Below are 16,452 nucleotides of genomic sequence, written 5' to 3' on the forward strand. Positions count from 1 at the left end.
GAAAGAGAAATGTGACCCCTTCCTCAATCTAGAAACATTTATTTGAATAAGAAAGGGGTCCCCTAGGGCCAGGGTGTGGAGGTTGGCCTGGGCTCAGGCCTGAGACCCCTGCAGCCTAAACAGGCTTGGAGGGGCACTTCCTGCTGAGGTTGGTGAGGATCTGGTGCTGGGTGGGCCGGTGGAGAACCACGAAGCTCTCTGGAGGAAGGATGGGACCTCTGTTCTTGTCCATCTGGCCCATCAGCAGGTAACTGATTCCTAGGGAAGGGGAGGGAGGGATTGAGGATTTGTGTAACTCTCAAGTTTATAGAAATACCGCCTCACCCCAGTCCCTCAGGTTCTGCCACCTCCATTGTTTGCATGAGGCTCAGTGTCCCTCTACATTTCCACACCTCCATTACCTTTCTTCATGGGGGGGCACTGCTTGCAGGGCACATAAAACTTCAGGAGGCTGTCAGCGGGAGGAGAGGGCAGGTCCAGGCCTCCGGTTTTGTAAACACCAGTGGCGTTGACAGTTGCTGTGAGACCCTCCCCTGGGCCCCGCACCATGGACTTAATCATTCCTGTCACCACTGTGGGAGAGAGGGGGAGAGGTGGAACTGGAGACCAGGGCAGGGCTGGAACCAGAAGCTGGTGGAGAGCTCTGGGAACAGGAGGAGCGGTTATAGGCGCTGGAAGGGTAGAGCTGGGGGACGGGCTTCTTACCCAGGTCGCTGTTACAGAAGTGGCTCTGCAAGGTGCCTGTCCTCCGGCACTGCTTTGGGCAGGTGACACTGGGTGCATCTGGTGGAGGAGGGCGCACCCTTAGTGGAGGGCAACCTACCCAGCAGGGAGGAAGGAGCACTTTCCCCACAAAAGCCTCATTGCTTTGAACTTGTTCAGAGCTCTATCCAGCTTTGGGTCCCAGCACAGAGGCAGCACTCCTGGGTGCTGTATGAATGACTGGGCGCAGGAAGGAACTCTGATACAGCTCCCTGAGGCCTGCGTCGCTTCCTCTCCCTTTCCAGACTCACCCGGGCCCACCGGAGTTGCTTCTGCCTTAGGCGCAGCTTTGGGTTTCTCTTCAGGTGGGACTTCAGGCTTGACTTTGGGCCCGGCTCCGGGCTTGGGGCCCGGGCCGACCTCCCCTGGGCCTTCTTCGGTGGCGCCCCGAGGCTGGATCCTGTAGGAGGCCGAGAAGCCGTCGGCCGTGACGCTGAGGTCCGAGACGAACTGGACGAGGAGCTCGTTCCCTTCGGAGGTGATGGAACTGCGGGCGGCGGGGCATGGGGGAGGCGTCAGGCGGGCAGCGCATCCTACTCCCTGCCCAGGCCGGCGGCCTTTTGACCTCTGCCCCACGGCTGGCTGCATCAGCTTCTCGATTTCGCAAGCTCCACTGGCCTCGTGATCCGCGGACCCCAGGCCTGGCGCCAAGCCTCGGCCTGGGCCGCCACCTGCTCCGCCCACCCCGTTTGGGGCGGACACGCAGGCAGCTCGCGGCTTCAGCTAAGCCCCGGCCCCCCCCCCCCCCCGCCGGCCGCGGGGAACCCCGGGCTCCCGCACCTGGGGCTGCAGAGACGCCTCGACGCCGTCGCCCACCCAGGTGACGCCCCCTCACCCCGGGACTGTGTCGCCACAGAACTTCCCCAGCCGCTTGGCGTCGTCGCTCACGGGTCCGTTGAAGACGCTGACCGAGTCGTAGCGGCAGTAGGAGTCGGGCTCCAGGTCAAACTTGCCGAAGGTCAGTGAGATCACCTGGCGGCGGGGAAGAGGCGGAGGCTGCGCAGGGGGACCCCGGGTGGCGGGAGGGTGCGGAGTTCTCACCTCCTTCACCCAGCCGCCGCCTCAGGGAAGCTCGCCCGGGCCTCCTGTCTCATCGCCCGCGGGCCCTGGAACCCACCTCTTAATGCATTCACACCGCGGCTCGGAGGAACACACATATTCACCGTAACCCTCCATCGCCGCAGTCCGCAAGGCCAAGCCCTGGCTCATTCTCAAGGAAAAGACCCAGAATCTACCTCCAGCGTCACCACCACATACACACACGCACAAATCAGTTTATATATCAGCATCGGGTACCTCGCTCTCATAAGGCTCCTCACAGTTGTGATTTTACAGTTTTTGTTTGGGTGCGAGCAGGTCTGGGTCTGTTTGTGCTCCCCACCATGGCAAGCTCAGTGCTGGGGACATTGTCGATGTTCAATAAATCTTTGCAGTCTGCATGCTGGAGGGCGCCGCCCGGGTCCCCGAGGGCAACCGGGGCAGGGGGTCAGTACCTGGTCCGGGGGCGCGATGATGTGCCAGGAACAGCTGATGCCAGGGGGGTAATCGGACTCGGGCCAGTTGGGCGTGGTCAGGGTTCCCTGGGCCTTCTCCAGCCGCCCCCCGCAAAATTGGTGCTCTGGGGAGGGGAGAGAGGAGTGGGGGTGGGGGGCGGTGGAGACCCTCGTCAGCTGGAGGAGACCGTGCAGAAAGCTCAGATGTCTGGGTCTCAGGAGGAGGGGGCGAGAGGAGGGAGAGGAAAGAAGAGGGGAAGGTTAGCAGAGATGGGGCTTGGCCGAGCGGGGCTCGGGGAGGTTTTGGACCGCTGGGCGCCCAGGCGGGCGGTGGAAGAGGGGGGAGGAACTAACTGGACCCGCTCCCTTCTTGCCCCTCCCCCTGACCCGAGGCCACATCGCTCCTCTTCCCCTGGGAGATCCCATCTCCCCGGCCCGGCAGAAAAGTCCCCATCACGGCTGGAAGAGTCCCCTTGCTGTGAGGGTGCCCTCAAATTGGGGCACAGCCCCGAGGCCCCTCTGGGGACGTCCCCGTCTTAAAGACTTTAAGGAGACTTCTGCTGCCAGGAGGGGGTGATGGGACCGCAATCGGGAGCCCCCGGGCTGGGTGTAGGGGGCTCCGGGTCGGGGGGAACCTAGTCCCCCAGCCCGGGGGTGCCCCCCGCGCCCGTCAGAGGGAGCCCGATTGCGGACGGGGGCGGGCGTTACTCACCGTCCCAGTAACCCCAGGCCGCCCATTCCACCCGCGGGTCGGTGACCCATTTCCGCCTCGCGCCTGGGGGGGGCCCTGGAAGAGGGGTGGGTGGGAGCGGGAGTGGGGAGAGAAGACGGGGAGGAGGGACTGAAGGGGCAGTTAGTGAGGAAGAGGGGTAAGGGAGATCATGGGGGCCCCAGGCTCTCGGGGTGGAGGTTAAGGCTGGGGTGGGGCCTGCGCCGGGGGCGGGGCCAGGAGAGGGGGCGGCGGAGGTGAGGGAGGTCTCACCAGTGCCGGAGGTGGCCCGCCCGCTGTACCAGAGCAGGAAGCCTCGTCCTCCTGTGCCCTCGTCGGATCTCATCCTCAGGGTCACCTGGTTGCCGGAGGCGACTAAGGGCGCGGGTCGGAAAGTTCCGCAGAAGCGTCCGAGCTGCTGGCCCGAGGTTCCAGACCCGGCAAAGATCTCCAGAGCATCGTACCGGCAGCTGGGGTGCTGCTCCAGGTCAAAGACTCGGAAGGAGAGGGACACAGTCTGGCTCTTAGGGACCTGACAGTGGGGACAGGGGCGGGGTCCTGCAAAGTCAGGCCAAACACCACCAGGCAGAGGGCACCTCTCTTTCCCTCAAGCGTTTCCTACAAAGACTGGGCCTAAAAGGGCCAGTCTGATGGTGCATGACTGCACCAAGACCCAAATGAGGTCTGTGGAGAGACCAGAGGGGGTGGGTATGAAGATGGGAATGGACAAGGAGGCTCTGCATTAAGGTGTGAGGTCACTTGCCACGTGGTATTGTGGGCACTGACCAGAGGGGAGGGGGCTGGGACTTCCCCGGGGAGAAATGGTGGGACTTGGCTGGGAGGGAATTCCCTTAGCAGTCTGGCCTTTGGCTGCCTGGACCCAGGCCTCAGACACTTGGAGGAGGGAAGAGGGGCCGAAGGGCCTTCTCACCGTTATTGTCCAGATGCACTCCTTATTGGGAGGGTAGAGGTTGGGGAAACCCTCACTTGCCACGTAACCCGACTCCCCAGTCACATCCCCTCCGCACAGGAACACAGGTCTGGAGAACAGCAGAGAGGTCAGCCGTGAGTGGGGGAGTGCTGGAGAGGCCAGGAGGTAATGAGGATGGCGGTGAGCAGGGAGCCAGGAGAATGGGGGAGGAAGGCCCAAGGGATCCGAGGCGGCCTCGAACAGGACTGTGGTGGGAAACACTCCAGCAGAGGATCAGGGAAAGCGGGGCCAGCCACTTGGCTGTCCCTCCAGCCCCTCAGAGTCCCTACCCCCAACCTCAACAGGAATTCCGGGAATCCTCCCCTCGTTCTCTACCCCCCCAACCCTGCCTGGCAGTAGGGACAGGAGCCGCCTAACTACTTCCAGATGTGGACACAGACATGAGGCCATGGGTGGGGGGTGGTTGGGAAGGGGTGGGGGATGAGGCAGCCAGGGCCCTGCGCTCCCAACCTTTGCCCTGCTCCGCTTCCAGCTAACAGCTTGAGTGTCTGACTCCCAAGTCTCCCCCTCGCGCTCCCCTCTTCCCCCCCACCATCTTCAGTTCCCTCCTGGAATCCTGGTGTCCAGCCACCAGGCAAGTTCAAGGTGTTGGTGCTCTCAGGTTCCATGGGGGAGGCCAAGGGTCTAGATCGATGGGGAGAGGACAGAGGGCGGAAGAATGGGGAGCAGTGGTGACCCGCAGGAAACACTGGTCTGGCAGCAGGGAAGGAGGACTTGGGGGCCAGAGAAGGGTAGGGAGATGTGGTGGTGGTGGTGGTGGGGGGTGTTAGCGAAAGAAGCCACCAGATCTACAGGCATTACCCCTTCCCCCTCCAGGAATTGGGGATTTGAAACTCACTCAAGCCATCTGGAAGGTGCCAAGAGACCTACCTGGTGTAGTTGGGGGTCTGGCCATGGGTGAAAGGCAGCAGCAGAGCCCAGGCAGTGAGGAGGGGCCCCAAGAAGGAGGCTGTGGCAGCAGGCAGCATGGCCGGGGGCGGGGGTGGAGAAAAGTGCTGGGGTCTTCAAGACAGGCAGCGGCTGAGTGCGGCGGCAGGAGCGGCGGCAGCAGCAGCGCGGATAATCAGTGCCAGATGAGGCTGCCTCAGGGCGTGTGGGCGTGGGGACTGGCCAGTGGGGCGGGCGGCGGGGAAGGCGGGACAGGGAGAGAAGAGCCGGGACAGTGGCGAGTCCAGGGGCCTCTCTAGGTCCAGGACATACAAATACTGACCTAGTGGGGCGGGGGTGGAGCAAAGAAGGGCAGAGCGAGCATCAGGCTTCAGCATAATCCAGGCGGTCCAGGAATATTTTCAGCAACCCTGCTCTGTCCAGAGCCCGAGCATCCTTCCAGCACAGCCTGGAGTCCTTCCTGTGGACCCTCCAGCCAACCCGGGCACCTCCCCATTCCCACTTCCTCAGCACCCAGAGGAAGTCCTTCTCTGGACTCCCAACCTCTAATCACTCACTTCCTGACCACCCCCTGGCTCCAGCTTATTTTCCACTTCAAATGTTTACTGTCCTCTCCCTCCAGGGGCCAGACCAGGCCACAGAGAAAGAATGTTGCTTACCCATCTTCCTTCCCAAATACTTGGAGGTATGGGTAGGGGGTGGGAGGCATGGTCTGTGGGCAAAGGGAGTGTCTTCCTTATGGAGGAAGAGGAGGATGGAGTAGAAAGTAAGGGAAAGAAAAACGTGTAAGCTCAGATCTGGAAGGAAAGCAGGAGAGTGGTTGGGGGGCGGGGGAGGGTGGCTGGCTACACAGGGATGGAGTCAGAAGGAAGCGACTTGCTCAGTCTGGTGGAGGGAGGATCCAAGTGGCAGAACCAAGTAGGGGCTGGAGAGGAGAGGAAGCTGATGGATGCAGGAATTGACAGCCTGAGCTGCTTCTACTCTGCACCCCACCCCCACCCCCACCCCCAGGTTCCTCCCAGGCTCCAGGGTTCCAAACCAGGCCTCGATTCAGCCTTTTATTCTATTTGTCAATCAAATCTTTTGTCCATGATAGTCAGGTTGGGGGCCCCTCCTGGGCAGCCCCCTGAACATCTTACAAAACCGTTCCCTGCCCACCCTGGCATGTCTAGCAGGCCCCACCCCCCTGCGTCCCCTCCCCACGCGCGTGCGCACACCGTGTTCCTTGCTACCACTCCACCTCTCCTTAGCCCCTGGCCCAGGGCCACACTCTCCCTCCAGGGGGTGAGACTAGGAGAGGAGGAGGTCAGCTTTCAGCGGGTGGGGGGCCTTGGCCAGCCCCTCCAGCAGCCCTCTGCAGCATATCCAGCGCCTCCCAAAAGAAATCCTTCTGTGCGGCCATCAAGGGCATCCAGCCCACGATCTCCTTCATCTTCTCCATGCGGTCCTGCAGTGTGGGGCAGCTGTGGATCTGGCTGAGGTACTCCTCACAGGCCCAGGCCACCCCACCAGGGTCCTGGGTTGCTCCAGCCCCCAGGCTGGGCTCAGGGGTCCCCACTGCCTTGCTGGCTGGTAGGTCCCGGTAGGCTGGATGGTGCTCAATGTCGTGGCTGGACAGCATGTAGAGGCACTCTCTGGTGGAGCAGAGAGAGCAGGCACACAAAGGGACCTGGGGGAAAGGAGACAGGGTGTGGCTGGGGTGGGGGAGGTGGGGCGGGGGGCCCAGGACGGGGTTCCCCAGAAGCCGCAGCTGTTGTGTTCCTCCTGCTCAGACCAGCCCAGAGCCAGCAAGTGAGCTGGCTGGCTGAGCCCCAGGGTCGTGTGAGGTCAGAGAGGGCCAGCAGGATCAGCTCAGGGGGAGAGCCAGGAGCCATGGTACACTGCTGGAAAGGGAAGTGGGTGGTGCTGGGAAGTGGGGTCCCTGGGTCCCGGTGGGAGCCCCAGCTCCAGTCCCCTGGGCCCGATGGCTCCGGCCCTCCCCTGTTGCCCGCTTGCCGGAGCCTGACCTTGATGTGGAGCTTGACGAAAGAGGCGCTGCCCTTAGGCCAGCCAGGGAGGCGGCCTCCGGCTCCACAGCCACAACCCAGCAGCTCCTTGCTGAAGTCCGAGCCTTGGCTCAGCACCAGGGAGTGGTTGAGGCCGCACCACAGGGCGATGGGGCGCTGGAGATAATGGACCTGAGGGCACAGGGTGGGGTTCCTAAGTGGGCAACGCCGAGGGACTAGGGGTGCAGCTTGAAGAAGGGTGACAGAAGGGCTCAGGGCAGTCTAGGGAAACAAGGGGAGGGAGGAGATGGGCCAGAGAACAGCCGCCCTGTCCCCCGACAGGCAGCATGGCTCCTCGGTTCTCCCGCAGGCCCAGTCTGAGCACAGAAGCGCTAGCACAGCTGTTGCTTCCTCCTCTCAGCTCCCTGGAAAACAGGCTTCCTGCCCAAGGCCAGGGCCTGCTGTCTGCATCCTGGTCTCACTCCAGGCCTGTGCCTGTCCAGCCTCAAGGGGGAAGAAAGAGCCTCTCTCTCTGTCCCTGTGCCATTCCAGGGAGGACTGCCTTCCACGGATTCATATCATTATCTTTCAAAATGGCCACACTGCTCTGGAAAAACACTTCCACCCGACTCTTGCCGCTTCCGACCTCTGTGTTTTAGGCAGCAAGACTGGCTATATAATCAGTCTGAGGTGGACCTCTTATTGTTCCTTCTACAGCCGGTCTCGCCTGAACCTTCTGTGATCTGACTTCTCTCCTAAGGCACTGGACCTCCCAGCAGGCAAATCCCGGGGCCTCTCCGGCACACGTGCTCCTGAGACTGTGAGCACTTTAATTGTGATGACGTAGATACATAATTTATGGCCATTTATAGGAAAGTTTATAGGAAAAATGATAAAATATTGTCAAGCAAAAATTCATTTAAAAATCACTGGAAGAAGCCCCACCGCCTTCTATTAAACTCTTGCTGGGCATTCTTCCTCAGTGTTGCCTTTATAAATATACGTACACAAGCTGTATATTTTTAAACAAAAATGGGATTGTGCTGTGTAAACCATTTCTTGATTTCTTTTTTTTTCTCTTAAAAGTATGGGAACTTCCCTGGTGGTCCAGTGGCTAAGACTCTGCGCTGCCAATGCAGGGGGCCAGGTTGGATCCCTGGTCAGGGAACTAGATGCCACATGCTGCAATTAAAGATCCTCCATGCTGCAACGAAGACCAAAGATCCTGTGATTTGCAACTAAGACCTGACGCAGCTATAGATAGATAGATAAGCCATATATATCCATGTGTATTTATACACACACATGGCACAACTGGGACTTCCCTGGCGGTCCAGTGGTTAAGATTCTGTGCTTCCACTGCAGGGGGGATGGGTCTAATCCCTGATCAGGTCAGATCCTGCATAACCTGTGCTGTGTGCACATGCTCGTTTGTGTCCAGCACTTTTGCGACCCCATGAACTGTAGCCCACCAGGCTCCTCTGTCCATGGGACTTTTCAGGCAAGAATACTGGAGTGGGTTGCCATTTCCTCCTCCATGGAGTCTTCAACCCAGGGATGGAAACTGTCATTTCCCTCATGTCCTGCACTGTAGGCGGATTCTTTACCACCGAGGCACCTGAGAAGTCCGCATAATGTGTGCAGCACCCCTGCCCAAAAACACAACCATCTTTCCATGTCAGGGACTATATTCCTGCATTATCACTGTCACTATTAATCACCCCCTCCTGGGTGAAACTTTCTGTACCCATGAGATGTGGCATTTGAGGGTCTGTCTCTGTCTGAGACAAGTTTCAATCCCTCTGCCCACAATGGTGGCTACCATGCAGCTTTGCTCCCCTTATCTCTACTTTTGTCATTTCAACTTTGTTCCAACTTGGAATCAGCTAGACATTTCTATTTCAGTGTTTTACTCTCATTGCAAAAAAAAAAAAGGCCAAATTTACTTTCTCCCCCTAAACCAGCATTCCTCTCCAACTGACGGGTTTCCTTGTGATACTGTCTATTGCCAGGGCCAACTATGTCCTACCCTGCTGCCCTCATATGTAATTACTTTCCAGAGGCTGTTCATTTTCTTTTAAAACACCTCACATCTCCATTCCTCTCTGTTCCTGCTCCCACTGTGCCAGTCCTAACCCCTTGTCTCAAGCCCGAGTGTCCCTCAACAGCCTCTGGGGGGCCTCTCGCTGTGCTCTCTGGCCAGGTGACCCAGTCTCAGTCATCCAGGGGGGGTTGTCTTCTGCTCCAGAACCCACCACTGCTCTTTCCCAAGGCAGCACTTCTGTAGGCTTGTGTCCACCTATGGGGCTTCCCTGCTGGCTCAGATGGTAAAGAATCGGCCTGCAGTGCAGGAGACCCAGGTTTGATCCCTGGGTCAGGAAGATCCCCTGGAGAAGGGAATGGCTACTCACTGCAGTATACTTGCCTGGAGAATTCCATGGACAGAAGAGCCTGGCAGGCTACAGTTTACAGGGTCACAGAGTCAGACACGATTGAGCAACTAACACTGCTGCTGCTGCTACTAAGTCGCTTCAGTCGTGTCCGACTCTGTGCGACCCCACAGACGGCAGCCTAACAGGCTCCCCCGTCCCCGGGATTCTCCAGGCAAGAACACTGGAGTGAGTTGCCATTTCCTTCTCCAATGCAGGAAAGTGAAAAGTGAAAGTGAAGTCGCTCAGTCGTGTTTGACTCTTCGTGACCCCATGGACTGCAGCCTACCAGGCTCCTCCGTCCATGGGATTTTCCAGGCAAGAGTATTGGAGTGGGGCGCCATCGACTTCTCCGAGCAACTAACACAATACCAACTTAATACCACCTTGTAGCTACTGAATTCCAAAACACTGCTCTAGTCAGGCCAGTCTTTCCACCTTCCCAGGGATGCGCAAGCTGTGTCCCCACCCCTGCTACACAGGATGCCTTTCCCGGTACCCATCGGAATCCTCTCTAACCCACTGAGATGCTCACATCTTAGCTCCCTGAGTTACTTCAGCCCACCCAGGACTGCTCACGTCACTAAACTACTACTGCCCTAACAGCACGAGCCACACAGGGTTCACCTTGTGGTGCCAACCCAGGTGAGACAGGCAACAGTAGCACAAGCACTACAAACTGGCTGACTTCCTAGGGATTAGAAAGTGGATTCTGGGACTTCCCTGGTGGTCCCATGTCCAAGACTCCGTGCTCCCAATGCAGGGGGCCTGGGTTTGCTTCCTGGTCAAGGAACTAGATCCCACGTGCTGCACTTGGAAGATCCCACACGCTGCAACTAAGACCCAGTGCAGCTGAATAAATAAATAAAATACAGTATTTTAAAAGAAGTGGATTCTATGGAAATTAGAGGCGTGGAGAGATCCAGGGGTCAGGGGATTAGGGAAAAGGGAGGGGAGGATGAGTAGCTGGGAGGCAGTCTCACCTGTGTGGGTTCCCCTCTGTCCATTTTGTCCCCTGTTCCCAACTGCCCATATCTGTTATTTCCCTGCATAAAGATTCGGCCAAATTCATCCACCAGGCCAAGGTGATTGTAGCCAAGAGCACAGAATAGGATCTATGAAGTAAGGCAGAAAGGCAAAGTGAGTGTTCAGTCGTCTTTGGAGGAACTCAGCTCCAGAGTCTCCCCGCTGCTGACCTACCCTCCCCAGCTGATCGCTTCCAGTTGTGCCTTCCACGCCACCCCTCTCCCAGGTCCCCTTTCTGTCCCTGATCAATCATTTGCTTCCTGCTCATAGTTCAGATCTTCAGTACCTTGCAGTCTCCTAAGCACCCCCCTCCCCTGGTCTGCCCCGCCCCTGCCCTCCCGAGGATCCTACCTTGGCAGGCAGTGAGAGTGCAAGCGGCATCTGCTGGTCCAGGGGGTCAAAGGCTTGAAGGGTCCCAAAGAGATCACGATACACCCCTGGGGTATGCACCTCAAAATACACTCCCCCCTGGTCTGGGGGGTCGGGAGCCCTCAGCTCAGCAGCTTTGGGCACCCATGTCCTAGGGATCGGGCCCTACCTGTGATGAAAGGTGCAAGTTCTGGGGAGTCTCACACCCATTAGAAATGCACTAGTTATGTCTGGGAACTTAAACACCTGTTTTGACTGGGATGCCCTATGGATCCCCGAGGTGGAATAAGGATAAGGGAGGGCTCTGTATCTGTAAGGTCTGTCCAAGGTTGGGGTCTGGAGAAGCAGGAAGATAGTTGTCTTTCTTACCTGTGATGTAGAGAGTACTGCTCTGGTTGGAAGCCATGCAGGCCACACGCAGGTGAGGAAGGCAACGGGACACCTTTCTCAGGGCCAGCTGAACTGTGTAGGAGCGTGGTTGATCCAGCTGGGTCTCATTCACGACCAAAGAGTAGATCTTTCCTTCCTCTGGGGGAGGGGACAGGGAGGCAGACAACTGTGTGGGGGGACGGGACCCTCCAATAGCCACGTTAACTTCTTTTTAAATAAAAATGCTTTTTCTTTGTTGATGCCATGCTGTGCGGCATGCCGGATGGTTCCTGGACCAGGGATTGAACCTGGGCCTGCCACACCCAAAGTGCCGAATCCTAACCACTAGGCCACCAGGGAACTCCCAACCACATTAACTTCTCAAGAGACTCCGTAAGCCCTAACAAGACAAAACATTTACTGCCCTAGAGTGAGCTGGAGGGAGAAGTATAGAGAAGAAGCAAGGAGTGGTGATACGGGGGTGACTTCAAGTTCCCTGGCCTCCAGCTCTCACCACCGAAAATCAACCAGGGGAGTTGTTCAGTGTGAGGGATGAGTGGAGAGAAAACCTAGCAGGTGGATTTGGTGGAATCTAATTTGATTCCTGGTTGGGAAGAATGATGTCTGGGGATTCAGGGCTCTGCCTAGCATTAATAAGTCCAGAAGGGCAGGGGCAGCGGGGGGGGGGTGTTCCCTGGTGGTCCAGTAGTTAGGACTCTGAGATTTCACTGCAGGGTACCTGGGTTCAACTTCACAAACTGTGAGGCATGGCCAAAAAGAAAAAAAAGTCCAGAAGGTCTCAGGTCTGGGGGCTTGGGAGTGTGGTCAAATCTAGGGAACACTGAGAAAAAGACGGGGGGGTAGTTCGGGTATAAAGTACAGTGCCTGGTGGAGGTTGGGATGCTTAGAATTTTAAAAATCAGTGCAGGGACTTCCCTGGTGGTTCAGTGGTTAAGGTTGCACCTTCCAATGCAAGGGGTGTGGGTTCAGTCCTGAGTTTGGGGTATTAAGATCCCACAAGCATGGGGTGTGGCCCCAAAAATAAATAAAGTAGTGGAGTTCCCTGGTGGTCCAGTGGTTAGGACCCAGCGTTTTCACTGCCATGGGCCCAGGTTCATTCCCTGGTTAGGCAACTAAGATCCCATATGCCATAAATAACTAAGTGTTAGTCGTTCAGTTGTGCCTGACTCTTTGCAACCCCATGGACTGCAGCCCACCAGGCTCCTCTATCCATGAGATTTTCCAGGCAAGGATGCTGCAGTGGGTTGCCATTTCCTTCTCTAGAGAATCTTCCCAACCCAGGGATCGAACCCAGGTCTCCTGCACTGCAGGCAGATTCTTTACCGACTGAGCTACAAGGGAAGCCCCCATATGCCATGCAGACTAGCAAAAAAATTTTAAAAATCAGGCGTTCTCTAGAACAGTGGTTTCCAAACCATTTTTTGCAGCAGGGCCCTTTATTCGTATGACACGTTACCCAGAATCCTAGACTAGCAGAGAGATAAAAGCGGAGATACTTGGTTTGACACCAGGGCGAGGTGCCCCTCTCCCCCCACCTCCTGCCATGGGTCCTGAAGACTCTGTAGGAAAACAATATGTAAACCAGTTGCTTTAAGCCTAACCTGTGAGGAGCAGCAGGGCCCGCTGCGTCTCCTGACCAACCAGCACAATCTGCTTGAAGCTCATGGAGTGGTGGAAGGTCATCTTGAAGACCCGCTGCCCACTGGACTGCAAGTAGACCTCGACACAGTCACAGGCCCGGCTGCTGGTCGTGCCCACCACTCCCGGCTGCTCCCGAGTGGCCAACACGTAGAGGTATTTGCGGTAAACTGTGTCACACCTCGGGTCTGAGGCAAACTGTAGGAAAAGACAACAGTGGGACAAGAAGAAGGTGTCCAGGATCTAGAACCTTGCAGTGGGATGAGGCTGGGGTAGCTGGATCTGGTGTAAGGCAATGAGATACTTGGGTGTGGGGCTGGGAAATGCAGACTTGGTTTCAGGTTCCTGGTATCGGAGGGCACTGTCCTGAGGATGCCAGCTCGGGAATGGTGTGGTCCTGGGTTCCCAGAGGAAAGATGGGGTCTCGGCTGCCCAAGTCCTGTTACTCACGTCCTTGGCTCCACGACACAACACAACATAGCGGCAGGCCCGCTTCCACTGGATCTGGCCAAGGGTGGAGGAGACCAGGGCATTTTTGAGGAAGAAGAGGGTCCCCGCATAGTCAAGAATGAAGACGTGGTCCTTGGTGGGCAGGAAGCGGCGGTAGCCATGGGCTAGCTGGGGAGCTACACTCTTGCTGAGACAGCGGCGGCGGCCCCCAAATGCCTGGAAATACAGGCCCTTTGTGTCTGGAGAAGAGAGAGGGAAATTTAAAGGCTCAGGAAGGCACAAGGGAGATGAATCAGAGCTTGGGCAAACTAGGTTTCTCAATGGATGGGTGTTTAGCTCCTCCCCATTCCCATGCCAGGGAAACGACCCCCTCCAAAGGCCTGTGCAATGCTCAGAAGATACCTGTAATTATGCCCCATGTCTGAACTAAAATTCTGTGCCTGACCTCAGCCCAGGGCCATACACATGCTGCTAAGTGAGCACTTCTTTGGTCCAAACTTGAAGTGGAGACATCAAAGGACTTAACAAGAATTCATAGAAAAGTAGAAAGAGGAGTGAAAAGGAATGACTGGGAAAAGCTGGTAGCCCTCCCTTGTCCCTAGCTCTGAATGTGCTATCTGGATCTCCCTTCACTCTGGTATTGGATTGGAGATTAGAGCATATTTCTCAACCTGGGGGTGATTTTTGTCCCTCAACAGACATTGGCTGTCACAGCTGGGGGAGGTGCTATTGGTATCTAGTGGGTAGAGATGAGGGAAATTGCTAAACATGCCACAAATGCAGAGGACAGCCCCCTCACCCGCTTTCAAATAATTATTTGTCCCCAAGTATTATTAGGGATCAGGTTGAGAAATCCTGATCTGGAGGAGGGGAAACTCCAGGCATTGGGAGAGGAGGATGTCTCAAGGTGAAATGTGGAAGTGTTTGAATGTGGTGGGCAACTTGGCAGGGAAGCTAGAAGGAGTAGGGGCTCTGGGTGACACGTCTGAGAGCAGCTCTAGAGACCCTGATGGAGTGTGTTTCAATCTAATAAGTTTCTTCCAGAGAAAGGGGTCCTGGAAGGTTGGCTGGGAATACTGAAGTCGTCAAACAACTTTATGGAGCAGGAGGGACCCCAGGATAGGTAGGACAGAGGCAGAGAGAACTAGAGGTCTGGGGGGAAGGTGTACAGTTCAGAATGGCGGCTCTCTTCCAGGGTCGGACCCCGGAACCCTGCTCTCGAAGGCGAGGACTGAGCTGGTGACAGATGCGTCTCCACACGCCCTCGGCGTCGCACACTTGGTGGAAGTAGTGGCAGGTCTGGCCGAGAGCGACCACATCTCTGACTGGGAGGAATGAGATGATGTGCTCCACCTGGGGGGGGGGGGGGCAGGACAGGGAAAGCAGGGGTCAGGGGGCACCCCCTACTCCAGCCGTCCTGCCCCCCGGTTCCTTTATTCTTAGCACCACCCCCACCCCAAGGACTCACCAGCTCCGGGGGGAACAACTGAACAGAAACAGGGTTTCCTCGCCCCTTCTTCTCTTCACCCCCAGGTTCTGAAGGGCCACATGAAGGGCAGCTCCGCTTTACCTGCCCAAGGAGAAGGGGGCGCACATGACGGTCATGCCTCCCTTTCTCCTTTCTCTTATTAACTGCTATTGGGGGGGCCCATTGCTCTGACTCGCAGCTCTGTGCTGTCAGAGCCTGCCATCTTTTTCCTCTGGGTCTGTGGGTTACCCCTCCCTATCTGCCTCGCTCCTTGCCCAACTCCTCCCCTGACCTCTGGCTGCCACCATGCTGCACCCACCCCTTGCCTCGCCGCCCACCCCCCTCACCCTGAGCCCCTCCTCCCGTCTGCACAGCCCGGTCAATTTTTGTAGCTTCCGGCTCCGGCTTCTCCTCACCATCCTGACTGCCCCCTCCCTGCTCCTGCCCTCATCTCTCCGGGCCCCTTGGCCCCCCGTACTCAGCTCCCTGGCCCCCGTCCCTGCTGCCTTTCCCACACCATGTCCCCTGCCTGGGCTTGGGGGACTTTCTGAGGCCCCTTGGCCTGCTAGGCTCCTCCCCTATGGAGTCTGGGGCAGACAAACCTCTCTCTGTGACCTCACCACCCAGCCACTGTGACCTATTTTTCCCCAAGCTTGCCTGGGATTTTCTCTGTCAGCTCCTTGGTTCTAACTCAGTCCTGGCCACCCAGGGGCTCATGGGATATGCATTGGACAGGAGAAGTAAAGTGTGAGCTACTGGTAGATGAGGCCTTTTCTTCTCAGGGTCTTTTTTCCACTTGATGCCCTTTTAGCAAGAGAAGCACTGGTGAATTCTTCATATTGCAGGTCAGAGCCGCCAGGGGATTTGTAGCTCAAAATATATATATATAAACTCAGTTTGACAGGCGAGGGGGAAAGGTGACCCTGTTAATTAGACCATTTATCTCGTGATAGCATGCATCAGATGACAGCAGGCACAGCTGAGCACAAACACTACTCTCTTCTCATGAAGAACACATCCAAAAGTAGACTTCTTTCCTGGGACAGAAACATGGTTGCATGCATGAAGGGCAACCTATTAAGGTGGAAGAAAGGAATAGATTTACTCTGAAAGCTTAGGATATCTCCCAGAGTTTAAGCTATTCACTTAGTCTTATGGGGAGAGGGGGATGACATGGATGAGAAGCAGCAGGAGCTGGGGCTGCATCTGTCCATGTGGGGGAAGAAGATCTGCACTGATACATTCAAGGAGTGGCTGGCTGGCCCAGCAATGCTGAAGAATTTAGGCCTGGACAACCAGTCCTCAGCTGCACAGTATTATGGACTCATTCGTTTCCTGTGTTAGTTAGTAGACTGTCAACCATCCAATCCAACTCCCTTACTTAGGGGGGACCAGTAAACACCTAGTTTGAGACACACAGGACGGAATTCTAATAATTCAATAAATGTCTCGGAATGTCAACATCTGAGTTGTGACTTATGGGAGAGATTCTTCAGCTACTTGTGGCTAGGCAACTGTTAACCAATTAAGTGGATTATACTAGGTCCTTATGCCACCTAACAAGATGTTAAGATCTCTCAGCAGACGGAACAAGTATAGGCAGCTTCCTCTTGCATCTGGGTCCTCTTTATCCACTCCGTTTCACCTTGGAAGCCAAAGAAGAGTGCGAACAGAAAAAAAGACGAACGCAAAAGCTGATGCAGGGAGAAGCCTGGCTTCCAGTGCGAGCTGTCAGTAACTTCCCTCGGTTTATTTCCTCGTTTGTAAAACGGAGGACTTCTTCTAGATGAGGGTGGTCCCTTCTAGACTAATCCCGCAGGTTTGATCATCACAATTTCTGCCCAGCCAGGCACG

General features: G+C 56.6%; 2 protein-coding genes and 2 long non-coding RNA genes across 5 annotated transcripts; 2 read left to right on the forward strand and 2 right to left on the reverse strand.

The window, feature by feature from the left end:
* Nucleotides 1-23: 23 nt before the first annotated feature.
* Nucleotides 24-6,451, reverse strand: PCOLCE (procollagen C-endopeptidase enhancer). Of its 2 annotated transcripts, XM_069570077.1 has the most exons (10): nt 6,061-6,451; nt 4,826-5,165; nt 3,896-4,004; nt 3,238-3,496; nt 2,256-2,380; nt 1,598-1,734; nt 1,014-1,249; nt 706-783; nt 402-572; nt 24-258 (listed from the first exon to the last, which is right to left on the reverse strand). In XM_069570077.1, exons 2-10 carry the CDS (start codon nt 4,921-4,923, stop codon nt 116-118), a joined length of 1,356 nt encoding a protein of 451 aa, XP_069426178.1. In that variant the 5' UTR covers nt 4,924-5,165; nt 6,061-6,451; the 3' UTR covers nt 24-115. The 2 variants fall into 2 exon arrangements, with proteins under 2 accessions (XP_069426178.1, XP_069426177.1); XM_069570076.1 differs by lacking the exon at nt 6,061-6,451 and having other exon boundaries at nt 4,826-5,909.
* On the forward strand, nt 5,468-7,718 carry LOC138429029 (uncharacterized). The gene is made up of 2 exons (XR_011252652.1): nt 5,468-5,528; nt 7,546-7,718. It is a non-coding gene; the product is annotated as an uncharacterized lncRNA (long non-coding RNA).
* Nucleotides 6,150-15,032, reverse strand: FBXO24 (F-box protein 24). The gene is made up of 10 exons (XM_069570098.1): nt 14,946-15,032; nt 14,599-14,700; nt 14,300-14,483; nt 13,131-13,369; nt 12,644-12,878; nt 11,022-11,180; nt 10,635-10,756; nt 10,241-10,372; nt 6,850-7,020; nt 6,150-6,512 (listed from the first exon to the last, which is right to left on the reverse strand). Exons 1-10 carry the CDS (start codon nt 15,015-15,017, stop codon nt 6,150-6,152), a joined length of 1,779 nt encoding a protein of 592 aa, XP_069426199.1. The 5' UTR covers nt 15,018-15,032.
* On the forward strand, nt 12,595-16,059 carry LOC138429028 (uncharacterized). Its single transcript, XR_011252651.1, has 2 exons — nt 12,595-12,836; nt 14,326-16,059. It is a non-coding gene; the product is annotated as an uncharacterized lncRNA (long non-coding RNA).
* Nucleotides 16,060-16,452: the final 393 nt, after the last annotated feature.

The sequence above is a fragment of the Ovis canadensis genome, chromosome 24 (genome assembly GCF_042477335.2).
Source record: "Ovis canadensis isolate MfBH-ARS-UI-01 breed Bighorn chromosome 24, ARS-UI_OviCan_v2, whole genome shotgun sequence".
Lineage (NCBI taxonomy): Eukaryota > Metazoa > Chordata > Mammalia > Artiodactyla > Bovidae > Ovis > Ovis canadensis.

Excerpts from the sequence above, each read along its gene's own strand:
- FBXO24 (XM_069570098.1), bottom strand. The coding sequence starts at position 15,017 with ATGGTGAGGAGAAGCCGGAGCCGGAAGCTACAAAAATTGACCGGGCTG. Across the intron at positions 10,757-11,021 it reads CAGTACTCTCTACATCACAG|ACCAGGGGGGAGTGTATTTT; the intron begins GTAAGAAAGACA and ends CCGACCCCCCAG. Across the intron at positions 6,513-6,849 it reads TCGTCAAGCTCCACATCAAG|GTCCCTTTGTGTGCCTGCTC; the intron begins GTCAGGCTCCGG and ends CCTTTCCCCCAG.
- PCOLCE (XM_069570077.1), bottom strand. The coding sequence starts at position 4,923 with ATGCTGCCTGCTGCCACAGCCTCCTTCTTGGGGCCCCTCCTCACTGCC. Across the intron at positions 1,735-2,255 it reads TCATCGCGCCCCCGGACCAG|GTGATCTCACTGACCTTCGG; the intron begins GTACTGACCCCC and ends CCCCGCCGCCAG. Across the intron at positions 1,250-1,597 it reads TGTGGCGACACAGTCCCGGG|TTCCATCACCTCCGAAGGGA; the intron begins GTGAGGGGGCGT and ends CGCCGCCCGCAG.